Raw genomic sequence first — 19,655 nt, 5'->3', positions numbered from 1 at the left:
TGGTGAGTGAAATTATCTTTTGGTTATAGCAGCATTTCCCAATGCAATTTCACCCACCTACAAAGATAATAGTCATGGGAATCAGTATTTCAACAATGAAGTTTGCCACACACCAGTTTAAACAAAGTTCAACCATTTTCTTCACTGGAATAGTCTTTTTTTTCCTCTTCTCTTTAGTCTTTTGATAAGCTGGTGAAGTGCTTTTGCTTGTTCCTTAAGAGGGGATTTAATAGATGCTACTTTATAAGCTTCTTTAGTTTCTTTAACTATAAAATCCTCCTTCATTTTCAAGACTAGTAAGCACTAGTGATTCCTTGAGATATAATTTCAGAAATGTTGGGATAAGGCACCATGTCTACATTTCTTGGTTAACAGGCAAATGTGGTACCCAGAGGGAGTGGCGTAATAGCCAATTACCAATAATATATCCTGTTAAAACTCCCAAAGTACTCTGCTTTATGTTACACTTGATTATTAAAAGTGCAATTGTTGGCTTTTTATGCCTTTGAAAAAGTGCAATCATGTAGAATAATGATCACTAGAGGGTGAATGACTGATTGAACAGTGATATTACAAATTCCCTATGTGCACAAAATAGAGAGGTCAGGTGTAGACTTATGACAATGAACCACAGACATTTAGTTATCAATGCATTAGTTCTGATGGAACTAACATTATTTTTAAAAAGACATAATTTTTAAAAGGGTCGATTTCTAACTGTGTGAGTATATAAACACACACTGTATTTCATCGTAACTAACCTGCCTTGATGCTAGCACTAAATCATGACAGCCACCTGGTTGAAAGTGGTTACAAGAAGCCATCAATTTTAAGATGCACTGTGATTTCCAAATAGTAAAATACAGCCAGGCACAGTGTCTCACGCCCGTAATCCCAACACTTTGGGAGGCTGAGGCAGGTGGACTGCTTAAGACCAGGAGTTCAAGATCAGCCTGGACCAACATGGCAAAACCCCATCTCTACTAAAAATACAATTAGCACACAGGTGCACACCTGCGGACCCAGTTACTTGGGAAGCTGAGGCACAAGAATCACTTGAACCCAAGAGGTGGAGGTTGCAGTGAGCCAAAATCACATCACCGCACTCCAGCCTTGGCCACAGAGAGAGAGATCCTGTCTCAGAAAAAAAAAAAAAAGTAAAATACATACCATATGATCACACATTTCCAAAGATCATTGATTAAGGTTGACCAATCCTATTAGGTATATAATAGATCTTTACAACGGACAACTCTAGTAGTTATCGTAAGTGATCAAACTTGGCACTGGTGCTATGGGGGAAATGGATCCTATCTGCTTCTGATGTATTGCAAGATGAAGTACACATCACCATCTATGAAGTGTTCTGGTAAAAAATGCTTAAGCCTCTATTTCCAACTTCATGTTATGAGAAATGTGAAGAAGAGGCCAACATCAAATTTCACCATGAGGAAAGAAACTAATGTGTGACATTCTATAAAACAGCTTTCCTAAACTCTTCAAAAGTCTGGGTTTTTTTCAAGTCTCAATTTTTAGCTCAGCTTAAGGGATAAACTCTAAATTAAAATCCCCTCAAATTCTTTATACTGTACTAGATCTTATCCAGAATGAACTATCTGAAATTCAAATGGATGAGTGGTTATAGGAAGCTTTTCTGAATTCGTTCCTCCAGATGGTTGTGCTTCTCCTAAGAATTCACCAGTAGTAATACTAATAATAAAGACAATATGAACAATAGCTAATATGTTTTGAGCATAGGCTACATACCAGATACTCTTCCAAGGATACAATGCATACTAAATCCATCTAATCTCTGTAACAGCATTATTAGTTACCATCAGCATTTTAAACATCATATCCAGAGGAGATAAGCATTTTGCTCACCATCCTACAGGTAGTATGGAGGTGAAATGGTGATGACAGTATAGTATATGCCATGGATAAAGGTTTTCCTACATTTGTTACATTAACAGAGTTATTCTCTAGGATGAATTTACTGAAGTTTAACAAAGATTGAATAGTGTTAGAAGGCTTCTGTACATTTAACGTATCTGGTATAAATTATCTTATGCTGTTACAGGCATTAGAAAATTTTGATTCCCTCATTTGCCAAATCTTGCTATAGTATGACTTCTGCTATTCTAATCAGAGAGGTGCAAGCGAAGAATTTCTTATTTAAATTAAATTATAATGTGACTTGTCTCATGTCTTGAAAAATGTGAGTCTTGTCTCTAAAATTATTTCTGGAAGAGAACAAACTTTGTTTTCAATTCTCAATCATTTATGGACTGATAATTTTGTAAAATAGAATAAGAATGTTATGGAAATGTCAAAATGCTATAAAAGTTCCAAATATTTACTGACTTTCCACATTTATCTCATGATTGACAGATGACAATTTTATGACCGCACCAGTCTCTGGATAATAATTTGAATAGCATCTGTCTAAAGGCCTTCTTATAATTCTAATTCAAATGATCTCTCATTTGGATGAATTCTCTGATGTACTCTAGGATATTTACTATATCTATAAGCCTTCCCAAATTCCTTATGTGCATAGGATTCCACAGCAGTATGAATTCTCTGATGTGCAGCAAGAACTGAATTAAGTTTAGGTCCTTCCCACATTCCTTCCATTTAAACTCTTTTTAACAAATACCAATTATCTGATGTTAATCAGACTTTGTGTCATGAATAAAGATCTTCACACATTCCTTACATTTAAATGATTTTACATCAGTATAAATTGATATCCAATAAGACTGTACAGAAGTCTAAAGGCCTTTTCATATTAGTTATATTCAAAGTATTTCTCACTAGTATGAATTGCTAGATAGCAAGATAATTGTCCATAAACAGAAATGAATGGCTTTTGCACATCCCTTACATTCACAAGGTTTCTTAAGAGTAAGAGTTCCTATTATGATGAGTTGTCTGTACACACACACAAAATGTTCTGTTACAACTTTCAATCATAAGGTTTCATCGGTTTCAATTTTCTCATTTGAGTAAGTTGTCCACAGAAAGGCTTCCCCACATTCTTTATATTTGTAGGGTTTATCATTACCACAAGTTCTCTCATGAACAAGTTTTGAGCCATGAGTAAAGGTCTTCTCGAATTCCTTACATTGATAAAGCTTCTCACCAGTATGAAATCTCTGATGAACACTAAGTTGATAGCCACTACCAAAGGCCTTCCCACAGTCTTTACATCCATAAGACTTCTCATTAGTATGCACTCTCTCATGCTTAATTAGGCTTGAACCCCAACTGAAGGCCTTCCCACATTCCTTACATTTAAAAGGTTTCTCGCCGGTATGAATTTTCTGATGTTGAGTAAGGTGATAGCCACGACTAAAAGCCTTCCCACATTCTTTACATTCATAAGGTTTCTCCCCTGTATGGATTCTCTCATGTTGAACAAGACTTGATCCACAATTAAAAGCCTTCCCACATTCCTTACATTCATAGGGTTTCTCACCAGTATGAAATACCTGATGTCGAGTAAGTTGATACCCACTACAAAAGGTCTTTCCACATTCTTTACATTCATGGGATTTCTCACCAGTATGAACTCTCTCATGTTTAACAAGGCTTGAACCCCAACTAAAGGCCTTCCCACATTCCTTACATTCAAAAGGTTTCTCACCAGTATGAATTTTCTGATGTTGAGAAAGGTGATAGCCACGACTAAAGGCCTTTCCACATTCTTTACATTCATAAGGTTTCTCACCAGTATGAATTCTTGCATGTTGAATAAGACTTGATCCGCAATTAAAAGCCTTCCCACATTCCTTACATTCATAGGGTTTCTCACCAGTATGAAATATCTGATGTCGAGTAAGTTGATAGCCCCAACAAAAAGCCTTTCCACATATTTTACATTCATAAGGTTTCTTACCAGTATGGATTTTCTGATGCTGAGTAAGTTGATAGCCACGACTGAAGGCCTTCCCACATTCTTTACATTTATAAGGTTTCTCCCCTGTATGAATTATCTCATGTTTAGCGAGGCTTGAGCCCCAAAAAAAGGCCTTCCCACATTCCTTACATTTATAAGATTTCACACCAATATGAATTTTCTGATGTTGAGTAAGGTGATAGCCACGACTAAAGGCCTTCCCACATTCTTTACATTCATAGGGTTTCTCACCAGTATGGATTCTCTCATGTTTAACAAGACTTGATCCCCAACTAAAGGTCTTCCCACATTCCTTACATTCATAGGGTTTCTCACCAGTATGAAATCTCTGATGCACATTGAGTTGATAGGCACTTAAATAATTCTTCCCACATTCTTTACATTCAAAGTGTTTTTCAGCTGTATGAGTTCTCTTGTGTTGAACAAGTTTTGAGCCATGACTGCAAGCCTTCACACATTCCTTATAAACATAGGGTTTCTCTGTATGATGAATGCTTTGATGTGGAGTAAGAGATTTACTTTTTCTGTAAGAGGGTATTTTTTCATAGCTGATTATCATTTGACTGAAGTATCCCTCTTGATATCCTTTTAGTCCCTCAAATATGCTTTTGCACTTCCAATTATTTCTGAAGATGGATGCCTCAAGGCCAAGGGTTTTACTTTTTTCCTTCATCTCCCATTGGGAAAAATTTATTTCAAAAATATCCTTTTCTGAAAATATTTTTGTGGTCTCATATGTTGTTGACTCCAAATCTGAAAGAAAACAAGAAAACCACATATTTTATTTCCTTCACTAGGAAAAAAAAGAAAAAAAACTACAGTAGAAATAAAAGACAAATTAGGTGACTTTACTGAACTCACTCCTGAGTATCAAGGCACTCCCCTATTAAATAACAAACTTAGCCTTGATTTTGCAGCTCTTGTGATCTTAATGTTCTGATTTTATAGTTTTCTGGAGGATTCCACAAAGTTCACTTCAACAAGTCCCTCATTTTCCCATGCTGATGTTGCCTGAAACCAAATGTCAGCTTCCATCAGTCAAGCCCTTATGTGCCCAGCTGTGGTCATCCAGTGTCCCCTGCTAGGTATGTATCTTAATGGGAATCAAATTCTTATCATAATGAGCTTTGGCTGATTTTGTTTTGTCTAACAACTCTTTTGTCTTAACAACTCAATAGTCACAACTCTGTCATTTTATCGAGGCAGCCATGAACAATATGTAAACATATAAACAAATGGGTAAGACTATGTTCCATACAACTTTATTTGTAGAAACAGGTGGATATGGTGTATGATGTTACAAAATTACGCATGGATAAAAGATTATTCAAAGTGCAATGATTTTAATGTAACATAGTATGAGAAGTTCACAGATATGGTGTGTACCAGCTAATCACATCCCTTACTTCTCAGCCCCACCACAACTTGGGGAGGGCAGCAGCCTGTATTCCTGGAACAGCCAGCTGGGACCTGGGTGGGCAGTGTGACTTTGTCTTCCAAAAACTTCAGGGTTGTGCAGTTTGGTGGGTTTTGTGTTACTTTGAGGGACCAGCACAGATGACTGCCTCGATTTTAGCTCCATCAGTCACAGAAGCTTTCCCCAGAAGCATCTATTGGAAGATTAAAGGGCTAATGGACCTTTTCTTCTCCCCCTTTTTATAGCCAGATATTTAAGTAAATCTTTGTCTGGTACTAACTGACTGCAGAGATGATGGAACAGAAACTTCAGTGACCACATACAATAAGGAATATACAATTTGCCAAAAGAGTTTTAAAAAGTCTGACAGCTCCAGCCCTCAACAAGCAGAAATCAGCCATGCCTGAGGAATGGGAAAATTGAATCTCCAGAGGTACCACATTATACTCAAAATGCCCAGTTCCAACAAAAAATTACAAAGCATACAATGAAACAGGAAAATAGGGTGCCCGTTCACAAGAAAAAAAGAATTTGACAGAAACCATTCCAGAGAAAGCCTAGACATTGAGTGAACTATCCAATATGCTCAATGAGCCTAAAGAAACCATGGACCAAGAGCTAAAGGAAATCAGGAAAACAATATATGAACAAAATGAAAATATCAATAAAAGGATAGAAATTATTAAAAAAAAAAAAAAAAGGAACCAAACAAATTCTGGAGTAAAGCAACTGAAATGAAAATTTCAGTAGTGGATTCAGCAGAAGAAAGATTCAGCAAACTTGAAAATGAGTCATTTGAAATTACTGCACTAGAGGAGCAAAAAGAAAAAGGAATAATGAACAATGAAGAGAGCCGGAGGGATTGATGGGATACCATCAAGTACACCAACATACACATCTTAAGAGTCCCAGAAACAGAAGAGAGATAAAAGTACAGAAAAAAAATGTGAAGAAAGAATGTCTGAAAACTTCCAAAATCTGACAAAAGGCAGGAATACACATATGCAAGAGACGCAACAACTTCAGGCAGGATAAACCCAAAGAGACTCATATCTAGACACATTATAGTCAAATTATGGAAACCCAAAGACAAAAAGACTTCAGAACACAGGAAGAAAGCAGAAGCCTAACACATACAAGAATCCTCAACAAGACTAACAGCTAATTTCTCATCAGAAACCATGGAGAACAGAAAGTAGTAGGATGGTATACTGAAAAGTCCCAAAAGAAAAAACACTGTCAACCAAGAATTCTACACCAGCAAAAACTGTCCTTTAAGAATAAAGGTAAAATTAAGACATTTCCAGAAAAAACAAAAGCCGAAAGAGGTGATTACCAGTAGACCTACTCTAGAAGAAATGTTAGAGGGAGTGTTTCAGGTGAAAGTGAAAGGTCACAAAACAGTAATTACAAGCCATAAGAAGAAATAAAGAACATTGGTAATGGTAACTACATTAGTAAATATAAAAGTTAGTATTATTGTACTTTTGATTTGTTGATTTAAAAGACAAATGCATAAAATAATAACTATAAATCTGTCTTAAAGTAACCCGGCATTTCAAAGCAATAGCTGATTATAAAACTAGAGCAGAGAAATTTCATACAAGATGAACCTCTGACACCTTGTTTATCAGAAAATCAGGAGGTACTTAAAAGAGTATGCCAAAAAGCCATATCATGAAAGGATTCCCACTGACCAAATCTGGAGCAAGCTCCAACACTTTGAGCTTCAAAATAAATAACAGAAAAAACAGAATATAGCCCATTGACTAGAAATCCAACATATGAATAAATGGAAAGTTTGAAGAGGAACACAATATTTATTTATTGAGACAGGGTCTTGCTCTGTCACCCAGGCTGGAGTGTGGTGACACAATGTTAGCTCACTACAGCCTCAACCTCTTAGGCTCAAGCAATCCAGTCATCTCAGCCTCCCCAGTTGCTGGGACTACAGGTGTGCACCACCAGAGCCCAGCTAATTATTTTGTATTTTTTAAAGAGATGGGGTTTTGCCATGTTGCCCCCCATGCTGGTCTCGAACTCCTGGCCTCAAGCAATCCACCCGTCTCAGCCTCCCAAAGTGCTGGGATTACAGGTTTGAGCCACCACTGTGCCCAGTTCTACAATATTCAATAGTTTCAAAGTTCCTCCCTATAAAATACTTATGGAAGGGAAAAAAAGCAACTGCACAAGGGGGAAGCCAGCAGACACCACCTTAATCAAGTACTCAGAGTGAATAACATGAGTAATGACAAATCATTCATACTACCCAACAAAATGCAGGGAGAAGAATGCAGCATCGATTCTGTGATAATCCTGCCAAAGATCCATACTCTAAATCTAATCATGAAGAAAGAGCAGACAAACCCAAACTGAGGAACACTGTACAAAATAACTGGCCTGTAATCTTTAAAAGCATCACAGACATATGTGCAAGTCAAGGAAAGACATGTGAACTGTTTCAAACTGAAAGAGACTAAACAATCCAAATTCCACAAACAAGAACAACAAAACAATACATTATCTGGCCCCTTCCTATCTCCCTGGAGTAATTTCTTAGTACATATTCCTTTAATAACTCTACCCTAGACTTCTGGTAAAGTTCCTTTCCAACAACAGGGCCTTTGCATTTGCTGTTCACTGTGATTGATCTGTTCTTCTCCCACATATTCACATAGCTTGAATATCTCTATTGAACATCTGTTCAAGAAAGCATTCCTTGACCATCTTATCTAAATTAGCCCTGTCCGTCCCCATCATTTTCTATTCCCTTACACTGTTTACCTTTTCCAAAGAATTTGGTTCATTACACACTATTTATTTATTCACTTACTTATTTGATGTTTCTCCTTTACTACAAAGTAAACTGCATGAAAATAGGCAAGTTATTAAAACTTGTTCATGATTCAATTAATAGTGCTCAGCACAAGGCTGGCCAGAAGTAGATATTCGATATAATACTTGCAGAATTTATAAAATCTGGTTTCTTTGACAATGGTTACAAAATAAATGTCCTATAATGCAAATCCAGCCCCTTGGCCATTAAAGGAGAGAGGTGATTGTAGGGAGGGCCCAAGAATGGTGTAAAGCTCACTGAGGGATGGGGAAGGTCAATGTGTTTAACGAACCCATTTCTAACCCAGCAAGTATAAAAACATACCCTTGGGAAGGGGGAGAAGAAATTCACCTGGTTTCTTCAAAGATAGCCCTGGAATTTCCAGTGCAGAAAACTGATGATGCAAACAGGAGACTAAATTATTTCAGGCAGATGACCTTACCCAGTGACACCAAGTTACTATAGTTCTCCAACATCACATCCACGTACAAGTCCCTCTGAGCAGGGTCCAGGCATTCCCACTCCTCCTGAGAGAAGTCGATGGCCACATCCCTGAATGTCACCAACCCCTAAAACCAAAAACCCATGTATTACTTGTGAAATTAAAGAAAACACTTCCAAGAGGGAAAAAGAGGGTATGAAGGATAAACTACAAAGAAGGGGAGAAATACAATAATCAAGGAGGCTGAAAGCCTCTGATATAGGAAGGGAAAAGCAAGAAAATCAGTGTGACTAAAGCAGAATGTCAACATGTTCTAGAAGACTCCTGTTACAGCAGAAAAAACTTCCCGGATGCTATAAGATAACTCAGCTATCCAGACCTGTCTGGTAATATATTTTTAAAATCTCAGTTTCTTCTCTGTTAAATAAAAAGTGCATGTGTGTATACATCATGCATATTGACAATGTGCTACGTGCCTTTCTCATAAATTATTTGTAAAAGTGAATTGCTCACCATCTTTCCCCTTTAAGAAATAAAAACAAGGCCTGGTGCAATGGTTCATGCCTGTAATCGCGAGCACTTTGGGAGGCTGAGGCGAGCAAATCACTTGAGGTCAGGAGTTCGAGACCAGCCTGGCCAACATGTGAAACCCCATCTCTACTAACAATACAAAAATTAACCAGGTGTGGTGGCAGATGCCTGTAATCCCAGCTACTTGGGAGGCTGAGGCAGAAGAATCGCTTGAACCTGGGAGGTGGAAGTTGCAGTGAGCCGAGGTTGCACCACTGCACTCCAGCCTGGGTGACAGCAAGACTCTGTCTCAAAAAGAAAGAAAGAAATAGGAAAACATGAAAACTTTTTCCCAAATGTACTACAAAATCTTTATTTTATAAAACCGATTCCCATTAAATTAGGGACTATCAACAAGACTCAAATACATCACTGTTAGATTACATCATAAGCATTTTTTCTTATGATGAATAAATTTTTTTATTTGTTGCAATTCATTTTATCCTCTCAATACATGAGCTTAATCACTCAATTACATCTGTACATTTAGGCTGAACAAAACTTCTGTAGATTTTCTTGATTGTGGAAATATATTATCATCTAGACCTTAGGCATCATCTTATCTGTTACTATCAACTACCCCTCGCTTAGTACGTTACTTGTTCCTGAATTAGAGGATGCTGATACAGGACACATGAAGACACTGATATAGGATGTTGCACATGACACAAATGTCACTCATGACCTACACATCCTGGTTGATGACAAAATGATTTCAAAGTCAACTGGTTCAAAATCCACTGGTGATGGAGTCCTTTGGTGACTCCAGAGAACACTGGTCTTCATCTCTTAGGAAACTCCTGGAAAGAACCACTAACTCCCCTCTCTCTAATCTGAAGCGCCTCCCAACACATGCAACTTCACATAAACCGAGGTTGAGACCAAGAAACCCCAAAGTCCATCTTATCTCTGTGGAAAACTTGGGTCTATGGAGAAGTTCCAAGGTTTTGCATGTGGTCCAATGGGACCCTCATCACTAACTAATCACACTGCAGACCTGACATGGGAATGAGAAACTCGGGTAAGGGAAATGGTGCCGATGTGGCCAATCAGAGATGATACCAAAAGGCATCACCCAAGACAGTCAAGATGGTTAAACATGAAAGTGCTCCCAGAGAATGCATAAACAACTAACATCACTCTTCCAGGTGACCATCCAGCTGTCTAATGACAGAGTGTCTTTGGTAGCCACCTTCTAAAATCAGCATCTTACCCTAAATTAAAAAATACTGCTGTTTTCAAAATCCCTGCAGTCTTTCATTCTCTTCCCTTTCCTCCTTTATATGACTCACGTTGGTGCCTTTGATGGAGGAAATCAATGCACTATTGGTTTTCTTTGCATACAAGTAAAAGTGTGTTGTTAACTATTTCTTTGAGTTATCCTTAACAGAAGCTTAAGTATTTCCCTCAGAAGATGCCACTGCTCTATCACTGCTCTTACTAGAAGACTGGGAACACAGGAGATGTTAAGTAACATCTTCAATTAATATGACATTGATTAAAAAGGGGAGGGCTACAAGGGGAGGACACTAAGCTATTTGGCACCATCCTCCACTGGAATAGGAAGAACTGAGAAGCGGGTTCAGGGATGGAGTTCTGTCAGAGAGAAGGCTTTAGGAAAATTAAAAAAAAAAAAAAGATTCACACGCCCTGAAAATCACAGTATTTCATGGAGAGAAAAATACCAACTTACATCAGTCATGGTTCTGGAATTGCAAGAACTAATTAATGCTCCATGGGATTCCTCTATTGGTGAAGCACAGAATCCAGAAAAGCCAGAACTGGGGAGGGAAAACGAAGTGTTAAACCAGGTGTGCCTCAGTGATCCCATCCTGACTTACGCTAATAGAAGATCTTATCTTCTCCATGCCTGCTTCTGCTACACACCCCACGTGCCATTTATGGAATCCAAACTTTCACCTAAACCCCAAAGTTCTTCAGCAGGGAGGTTTCTGGCAGTGTCTGGTTCTGAGGATGTGAACCTGGACCTGGGATCTGACGATTCAGTCCTGCCCAGGAGATCGGATCATCCTCCTTCCATTCCTACCTCTCAGGAATACCTGTCATGGTCCACGCTAGAATGTCCTTCACGGGCTCAGGACTGAAAGAAGTTGATCAAGACAGGGGAGCTGGACAGAATGTATAAAGAATTCATCGGGAACCCAAAAAGCTGACTTTCCAATGCATATATCAGTAATATTCATGACACGGAACATCATGCAATGAGTACATGCTAACTTAGGGAAATAAGATATACTCAATAGAAAAAGGAGGTTATGAGATTTATGGTATGATTACATTTATAAAATACATACATATCAATACAGAAAGACTGACAATCACATCAATAGATAAAAAATGTTTAGAGTTATACATCTCAAGAAAGAAACAAAAAATAAAAAATAAAATTACATATCTATATATATTAATAACATTATCTTTTCATTATGATCATGTTTTTTGTTTAGGTAATCCACATAATCATTGTAACCATGGCCATGCATTACAGGAACTGTATAATTTCTACATATGCCTATGTCTTGCCTAGAAAAAAAAAATGGATGAAATTCCCCAAGTTATGCCATGGATATATTAATAGAATAATATTAGTGTAATAATATTAATATATCCATAGCATAAGTTGGGGAATTTCATCTTTTCTTTTCATTTTTATTTTTTGGGGGTTTTATTTTATTTTATTTTATTTTATTTTATTTTATTTTATTTTATTTTTCGAGACGGAGTCTCGCTCTGTCACCCAGGCTGGAGTGCAGTGGCACGATCTCGGCTCACTGCAAACTTCGCCTCCTGGGTTCACGCCATTCTCCTGCCTCAGCCTCTCAAGTAGCTGGGACTACAGGTGCCCGCCACCATGCCCAGCTAATTTTTTGTATTTTTTAGTAGAGACGGGGTTTCGCCCTGTTAGCCAGGATGGTCTCGATTTCCTGACCTTGTGATCCGCCCGCCTCGGCCTCCCAAAGTGCTGGGATTACAGGCATGAGCTACCGTGGCCGGCCTATTATTTTTTTTTTGTTCGCCCTCCATTAATGAGGTTTTGATTCTGCTTTTCTTATCTTGACTGATAGATTTATTTTGTATCTGAACCTGTCTTAAACATGGTATCCTCCAGATAACTGCTGAATCACCTGATCCTATTAGGCTCACTTTGCAACTAACATTAGTAGTATAAACTTTACAGAATAAATTCCATTTGCCTCCAAATACTTGATCATGATTCAACAGTATTGCTTATAACTCCCTTCCTATGAGTTCCTAAAGCAGGTCCCCTGGATTGCCTACTGGCTTTTGTTGCTGGCTGCTGACTGCCTTACACTTACCCCAAGGCATATTTGGTCTCCAAGGTAACAACTATGTCTTCCAAACACTGTATTACCCCCTAAGTACAAGTATTACAGGGTCAGGCATTTGGGGCAAATTCTTCACCCAAAACTTCACTTCTAGAAATGTATCCTTAAGAAATTGCTGAAGAACAAAGAAGCACACAAGAGGAATACACAAGGATATTCAACCAAAAATAACTTCTGATCACTAAAAATGAGAAACTAGGTAATAGTAAACAAAAGGTTTAATAAATTATGACCCACCATACCCTCATTGGTTATGATGGTGTTGGTTCATATTAATTGATGAAGAAAGACATATATGATCAATTCCTTAGGCAGGCAGGTTTGTGACTAACATAATGTGGGAAGTATATTCTGTTGAAATTGAGATAAAAGATCTGGTGTCAGATCTTTAGGATGTGAATTTGAGCTTGATAGTTACCAATTTCTCAACACTTCTTTTTCCCCATCAATAAGAGGGGTGAGAACAGTGTTCACCATAGAAGAGTAAGAAATCCATACAAAATACTGAATGGTATATGATAATTGTTTATAAGTTGTCTTTTTTTTTTTTCTTCAGAGACAGGGTCTTGCTCTGTTGCCTAGGCTGGAATGATGTGGCAGAAACACAGCTCAATGCAGCCCCAACCTCCTGGACTCAGGTGATCCTCCCACCTCAGCCTCCCTCCCCAGTAACTGGAACCACAGGTGCATGCCACCATGCCCTGCTAATTATTATTTTTTAAAATTGTTGGTAGAGACAGGGTCTCACTGTGTTGTCCAGGCTGGTCTTGAACACCTGAGCTTAAGGAATCCTCCTGTCTTGACCTCCCAAAGTGCTGGGATTACAGGTGTAAGCCACTAGGCTTGCCCACGTTGTCATCATTATTATTGAAAATGACCAGGCACAGTGGCTCACGCCTATAATCACAGCACTTTGGGAGGCTGAGGCGGGTGGATCACAAGGTCAGGAGATCGAGACCATCGTGGCTAACATGGTGAAACCCCGTCTCTACTAAAAATACAAGAAATTAGCTGGACATGGTAGTGGACGCCTGTAGTCCCAGCTACTCGGGAGGCTGAGGCAGGAGAATGGTGTGAACCCGGGAGACGGAGCTTGCCGTGAGCCGAGATCGCGCCACTGCACTCCAGCCTGGGCGACAGAGCGAGACTCCATCTCAAAAAAAAAAAAAAGAAAAGAAAAGAAAAGAAAATGAAGAATATTACTGTCCCTTATCCTGTTATAACAAAGAAACTTAATGCTACTCTCTTTTGCTCACAGTAAAACGTGTCCTTCTCAGACCTGCTTTCTTATAACACAAACTCAAATTTCACAGGTCAGCCTTGAGCCTGTACTCTTCCTAAATAACAATGTGAGAAAAACAGGTTCTCAGAAACATGCAGAGGAAAACACCACTTCCTCCCAGAAGATACATAGAGATTCAGCATCATTAGGCTGCATCAGAAAATACAACCTGATTAGGTATCAAGCTGAGAACTTAACCAGTGGCTCAGTCTTACTCTTCTGTACAAATTGGTGGTTTAAACATTTACAGCCACAACCTTCTTTTTCTACCTCCTGATATTTACACCTGTCTTTGGAAATATTATCTGTAAAATGTATTTTTTGTAAGATGGCTCTATATTGGAGATTATTGCCATTGTCTGTAGAGGTAACCTTTAAAATAATATAATTCTAAAACTCCTTTTTGCCTGGTAATTCATTTTTAAATGACATTTCTATATTCCCAGAAGTTGTACATAGTTGAAGATTTTCAAATAAGGGAATCACTAGCACTTCCCTCTTATCCCTAAATATTCAAAATTAACATACAACCTAGATCTGGGTTGTTTCTTTTTCAAACTAAGAACTAAAGAGTCTTCATTTACATCACCAATTACTATAATTTTATTCTTCAGAAAAAAACAAACAAACAAAAAACAAAACAGACCCATAGGCTCAAAGGAAAAAGGATTTAAACAAAAATATTCCAAAGTGCCGGGTGCGGTGGCTCACGCCTGTAATTCCAGCACTTTGGGAGGCCAGAGGAGGCAGATTGCTTGAGCTCAGGAGTTCAAGACCAGCCTGGGAAATATGGCGAAACCCCAGCTCTACCAAAAACAGGAAAAATTAGCCAGGCATGGTGGCACACACCTGTGGTCCCAGCTACCTTCCCTCTGAGGTGGGAGGATCGCTTGAGCCTGGGAGGTGGAGGTTGCAGTGAGCTGACACTGTACCACTGCACTGCAACCTGGGTGACAGAGTGAGACACTACTACTCAAAAAAGAAAAAAAACACCAAAACATTAAAAATGATTAACTCTAGAGGATGCGATTTTTAGCTTCCTTCTCGATATGTCTCCTGGATTGCTGAGGTTTTTTTGGACCAAGCCTGCATTAATTCCATAATTGGAACTACAAAGACATTTCCAAACGTAAAAAACTGAGTGACAGGAGGGATATATTTCAGTCATGAAGAAAATTGAACAAACGGCGCCAACACTGAAAATCAGTGAGCCCGATACAATTCACACCTACCAGCTCTTGAACATCCTGTAGCTGTTATTCAATGTAATGAGACATATTCACTGTCAAGATTCTCCTGTAAATCAACACAAATTAGATAAACCACCTTCAAAGTCTGAGGAAGAAAATAAATGTGCATAAACAAAAAACAGTATTTGGTACACAGCAGATACTCAATAAGTATGGCTGCACCTCTCCACTTCTTCACTGAATGAAGAATTAAAGTAACATTTTAGATGTAATCCTTGAAATACATCTTCCAAAACCCTGTCTTATTAGATGGGATTGACAGGTAACACAATATACTTGAGCACTTTTGTTTATAACTATAATGATTGCTTAAAATTGCATCATTTATATTTTTCCTTCCTTTGACTCTTTATAAACTTAATTTTTATTAGGTGCATATCATTCCATCACTAGATATACTGCAATTTACTTGACTATTTCCATTCTATTGGACACTAATTTTTTTTCTTTTTTTTTTTTTTTTTGCGATGGAGTCTCACTCTGTCACTTAGGCTGGAGTGCAGTGGCGCAATCTTGGCTCACAGCAACCTCTGTCTCCTGGGTTCAACCGATTCTCCTGCCTCAGCCTCCTGAGTAGCTGGGACTACAGGCCCACACCACCACGCCCGACTAATTTTTGTAATTTTAGTAGAGCTGGGGTTTCACCATATTGGTCAGGCTGGTCTAACTCCTGATGTCAAGTGATCCACCCGCCTCCGCCTCCCTAGGTGTTGGAATTATAGGCATGGGCCACTGCACCCAGCTGGACTAATTTTTTTCAAGCTCCTTCTCAGCAATTACAGTCTTTTTTCCAGAACAATGGAGCTAGATCTTTTTGGGTCATGGTCACTTTTGATAATCTCATGAAATTACAGACACTTTGCCCACTTAAAAAAAACACATTTACATATATTTACAAAAATTTGGTCTCGATTTCAAGGGGTTTTGGTCACCTAGAAGCTTGTCAATGAACAAGAAGACCTCAGGTTAAGACTTCCTGTCCTAAGGCTGGGCACAGTAGCTCACACCTGTAATCCGAGCGCTTGAGGAGCCTGAGTCAGGTAGATTGCTTGAGTCCAGGAGTTTGAGACCAGCCTGGGCAACATAGTAAAATCCCCTCTCTATAAAAAATCCAAAAACTGGCCAGGCTTCATGGCACGTACCTGTAGTCTCAGGTACTAGGGAGGCTGAGGTGGGAGGATCGCTTGAGCCTGGGAGGCCAAGGCTGCAGTGAGCCATGATCATGCCACTGTACTCCAGCTTCAGCAAAAGGCCAAGACCCTGCTTTTTTTTTTTTAAGTTTTCCTGTCCTAGATCATTTGAATATCTGGTCACTTTTTTTTCTTTTCTTTTTTTTTTTTTTTTGAGACGGAGTCTCACTCTGTCACCCAGCCTGGAGTGCAGTGGCACGATCTCAGCTCACTGCAACCTCCAACTGCTGGGTTCAAGCAATTCTCCTGCCTCAGTCTCCCGAGTAGCTGGGACTACAGCCACCTGCCACCATCCCGGCTAATTTTTTGTATTTTTAGTAGAGACGGAGTTTCACCATGCTGGCCAGGCTGGTCTCGAACTCCTGACCTTGTGATCCACCCGCCTTGGCCTCCCAAAGTGCTGGGATTACTGGTGTGAGCCACCACACTCAGCCCCCACTTTTTTGTTAATTTGCAAGCACCTGTCACAATCAACTTCGTATTTCTCTTACTCTAATCTATAAAAAGTTGACAGGAAATAATCTAGAAGGGCCCAATAATAGCAACTCAATATTCAGTAAGCCCATATCATGGGGATGACACTGCTCTAAGAAGCTTTACACATAATAACTCATCTTACATCATCACAACTCCATTAGGTAGGTACTATTCTGTCCCTATTTTATAGATGTGGCACAGAGGGCCTGAATCAATTATCTAAGTTCACACAGCTACCAACAGGCAGAGCCAGGATTTGGATTCAGATACTTTGGATCCAGAGCCTTAATTTTTTTTTTTCTTTTTTTTTTGAGACAGAGTCTCTCTCTGTCACCCAGGCTGGAGTACAGTGGTGCAATCTTGGCTCACTGCAACCTCCACTCCCCAGGTTCACACCATTCTCCTGCCTCAGCCTCCCGAGTAGCTGGGACTACAGGCACCCGCCACCATGCCTGGCTAATTTTTTGTATTTTTAGTAGAGACGGGGTTTCACCATGTTAGCCAGGATGGTCTCGATCTCCTGACCTTGTGATCCACCTGCCTCGGCCTCCCAAAGTGCTGGGATTACAGGCGTGAGCCACCATGCGCGACCCCAGAGCCTTCATTTTAACTACAACATAGTTCGGCTTCTTACATGCCACACAAAGCTGGACTTGAAACAAGCCATGCTTGACAATGTTACAGACTTCTATCTAAAGATTATCTGAAAGTCCCCACTCTTGTTGGTGCAAATCACAAATCCCTATGCTCAGAGCTCAATCATATTTCCACCCCTAAAAGCCTCACAGAAGGAGACAACATTGTCATATACTGCCAGAAACGTTCCCTTACTTAAAATCCCTTATACCTTGCCTTGCTTTAAGAATCATGACTATGGGCCAGGCGTGGTGGCTCACACCTGCAATCCCAGCACACTGGGAGGCCAAGGCCAGAGGAACACTGGAGCCCAGGACTCCAAGGTTGCAGTGAGCTATGACTTTACTACTGCACTCAGCCTGGGCAACAGAGTGAGACCTTGTCTCTAAAAAAACTAAAAAAAAAAAATTTTAATTATGACTACAGAAAACATAAAAGTTTGTATATAACATCACCTAAATACTAATCTCTTCAAATAATCGTAGTTTAAAATAATGCTCTAATAGCAATCTACAAGAGGTGCCTTTCTATAACTCTTCAGTGCACTGAAGGATCTGAACAATTTGCCATGTGAACAGGTGGGTAAGAATTGAGAAGAACAATAGGGGGCAACCGGGAGGAAATACGTACCAGCATGGCAGGTCATGTGACTGGGAAGACCCAGTCAAGATCTTTCAGGCCAAGGAAAGAAAATGTTCTCATGACCTAGATTCAAAGGTAGTTGTAGGTATATGTATAAAAAAATGTATGTATAAAAAACCTCACCTGAACCTTGATTTCTAAATATGCAAAACTCCTTTCTCCTCTTCGAGCTCCTTCTTAGAAATCTGGCAACCTGGCAGCACTGGGGGAAAAACAGTAACATGAGACATCAGCATTTCTAGAGCGTCACAGACTTAATTAAAAAAGAAAAAACAAGAGCAAAACACCCTCTAGGGCCACTTCTGCCTTCATCCACACAAAACCAAACGGAACGAAAAGGCAGGCTAGAGTCTGTCTCTGTGTTGAGGGCAATTCTTGGGGACAGCGGTCTGGTTTCAGTGGCTCTGAAACATGTAGCTGGCTCACCACCAAAGAGATCCTAGAGGTGCCTCTTGTAGGAATCCTACCTCTAGAGCTTCCCCATCAGGTCTTGACAAGATCCTGTCGCGAGGACACTTCCAGATCTAAAATTCTCATCCTTCTTGCTTGAAACGTTCATTACAGGGCTTAGCATAGACTTCTTTCTCGCAGTCATTTAACCGTGGCAGGCCCAAAAACAGCCTAAAGGGAACCTAGAGCATCTGGTCAAAGCAAATCACACTTACAAATACGGCCACGCACCCCATCACCCCGTCACACATTCACAACTGCACCCACCTCCGCGGAGACACGCCCCGGCCCTGCCACGCCGTCTGAGACACACTATCCCTCGGCTGCTCGCGTGCACACAGGCTTGAGGATCCGGACACGACACGCCCTGTCCGTGACCCAGCCCTCCCCATCTCCAGCGCCCCCGATGCCACCCCCACCCTCACTGCCGGTTCCAATCGGGCCCCGGTAAAGCCAGTCGAGCCCTCCCAGCTTCACCCGGGCTGATTACTTCTACGGACACGACCAACTCACCATGCAGAGTCCAAGAACCTTAAGGACACCGGAAAAGGACCCGGAGATCCGTGGTTAGTTTGGACCCAGAGGCTGATGGGAAACAAGAGCCTGGAAACGCTCCCAGGCTGGGAGAGGAGCCACCGGGAGTGTTTCTGGCAGGCAAACTCGCCCCGCCCCTAAAAGACCTGTGCCCCGGAGACTTCTGGGAAATGTAGTCCACAGCGGGATAGTCTCCGGAAGTTGAAACGGGGACAGGAGGGATGCTCCCAGCATGCAACTCGGCTTCACCGGTCAAAGGCGCTTTTTCCGAGGATGCCTGGGAGCTCCATCCTTTGCTTGAGCGTCTTTGGGGTTGACTGAGAGCGAATTAAAAGGTTCTCAGCCTTCACTAAGGAACGCATTCTGGAGTCTAGAACAGGCAAAGATGGGACTGAGGTGTCTGGGGACTTAGACCTGAGCGAGCAGGGGAATCCAGGGTAAGGTCCCTGGAAATGACCTGCGCGACACTACCAGTTTACCTGGGTACGAGCGCCTGGAACAGTGTCTGGCAGTTGAACAGATGGGTGTGTCTTGCTTTGAGGTAGTTTGTTTGTTCGATTCGGTGTCTGGGACCCTGCGTGGACCTGTTTATGTTCATAGGATGGTTTCTAAATTTATGCCTGTGTGTGTCTGTTTCAT

At 40.3% G+C, this 19,655-nt stretch overlaps 1 protein-coding gene across 5 annotated transcripts; it reads right to left on the bottom strand.

Annotated features, from left to right (window-relative positions):
• Nucleotides 1–2,715: 2,715 nt before the first annotated feature.
• Nucleotides 2,716–19,141, bottom strand: ZNF283 (zinc finger protein 283). 5 transcript variants are annotated; one of them, XM_010372451.2, is made up of 7 exons: nucleotides 18,996–19,141; nucleotides 18,500–18,673; nucleotides 18,156–18,234; nucleotides 15,070–15,133; nucleotides 10,881–10,968; nucleotides 8,618–8,744; nucleotides 2,716–4,675 (listed from the first exon to the last, which is right to left on the bottom strand). In XM_010372451.2, the coding sequence occupies exons 4-7, from the start codon at nucleotides 15,081–15,083 to the stop codon at nucleotides 2,973–2,975; spliced, it is 1,932 nt and encodes a 643-aa protein (XP_010370753.1). In that variant the 5' UTR covers nucleotides 15,084–15,133; nucleotides 18,156–18,234; nucleotides 18,500–18,673; nucleotides 18,996–19,141; the 3' UTR covers nucleotides 2,716–2,972. The 5 variants fall into 5 exon arrangements, with proteins under 5 accessions (XP_010370753.1, XP_030769427.1, XP_030769428.1 ...); XM_030913567.1 differs by lacking the exon at nucleotides 18,996–19,141 and adding an exon at nucleotides 18,750–18,815; XM_030913568.1 differs by lacking the exon at nucleotides 15,070–15,133.
• Between the last annotated feature and the right edge of the window lie 514 nt (nucleotides 19,142–19,655).

This window comes from Rhinopithecus roxellana, chromosome 12 (assembly GCF_007565055.1).
Source record: "Rhinopithecus roxellana isolate Shanxi Qingling chromosome 12, ASM756505v1, whole genome shotgun sequence".
Taxonomy (NCBI): Eukaryota; Metazoa; Chordata; class Mammalia; order Primates; family Cercopithecidae; genus Rhinopithecus; species Rhinopithecus roxellana.
The sequence above is the reverse complement of the archived record's forward strand: the minus strand, read 5'-3'. Positions and strand labels throughout refer to the sequence as shown.

What these genes read in the sequence shown, in the direction of transcription:
- ZNF283 (XM_030913566.1), bottom strand. Translation starts at nt 11,018, where the DNA reads ATGGGATCACTGAGGCACACCTGGTTTAACACTTCGTTTTCCCTCCCC. An exon ending in ATTCCAGAACCATGACTGAT is followed by an intron (nt 8,745 to 10,880) that starts GTAAGTTGGTAT and finishes TTTTGGTTTTAG; the next exon opens with GGGTTGGTGACATTCAGGGA. An exon ending in TAGTAACTTGGTGTCACTGG is followed by an intron (nt 4,676 to 8,617) that starts GTAAGGTCATCT and finishes GTTTTCTTTCAG; the next exon opens with ATTTGGAGTCAACAACATAT.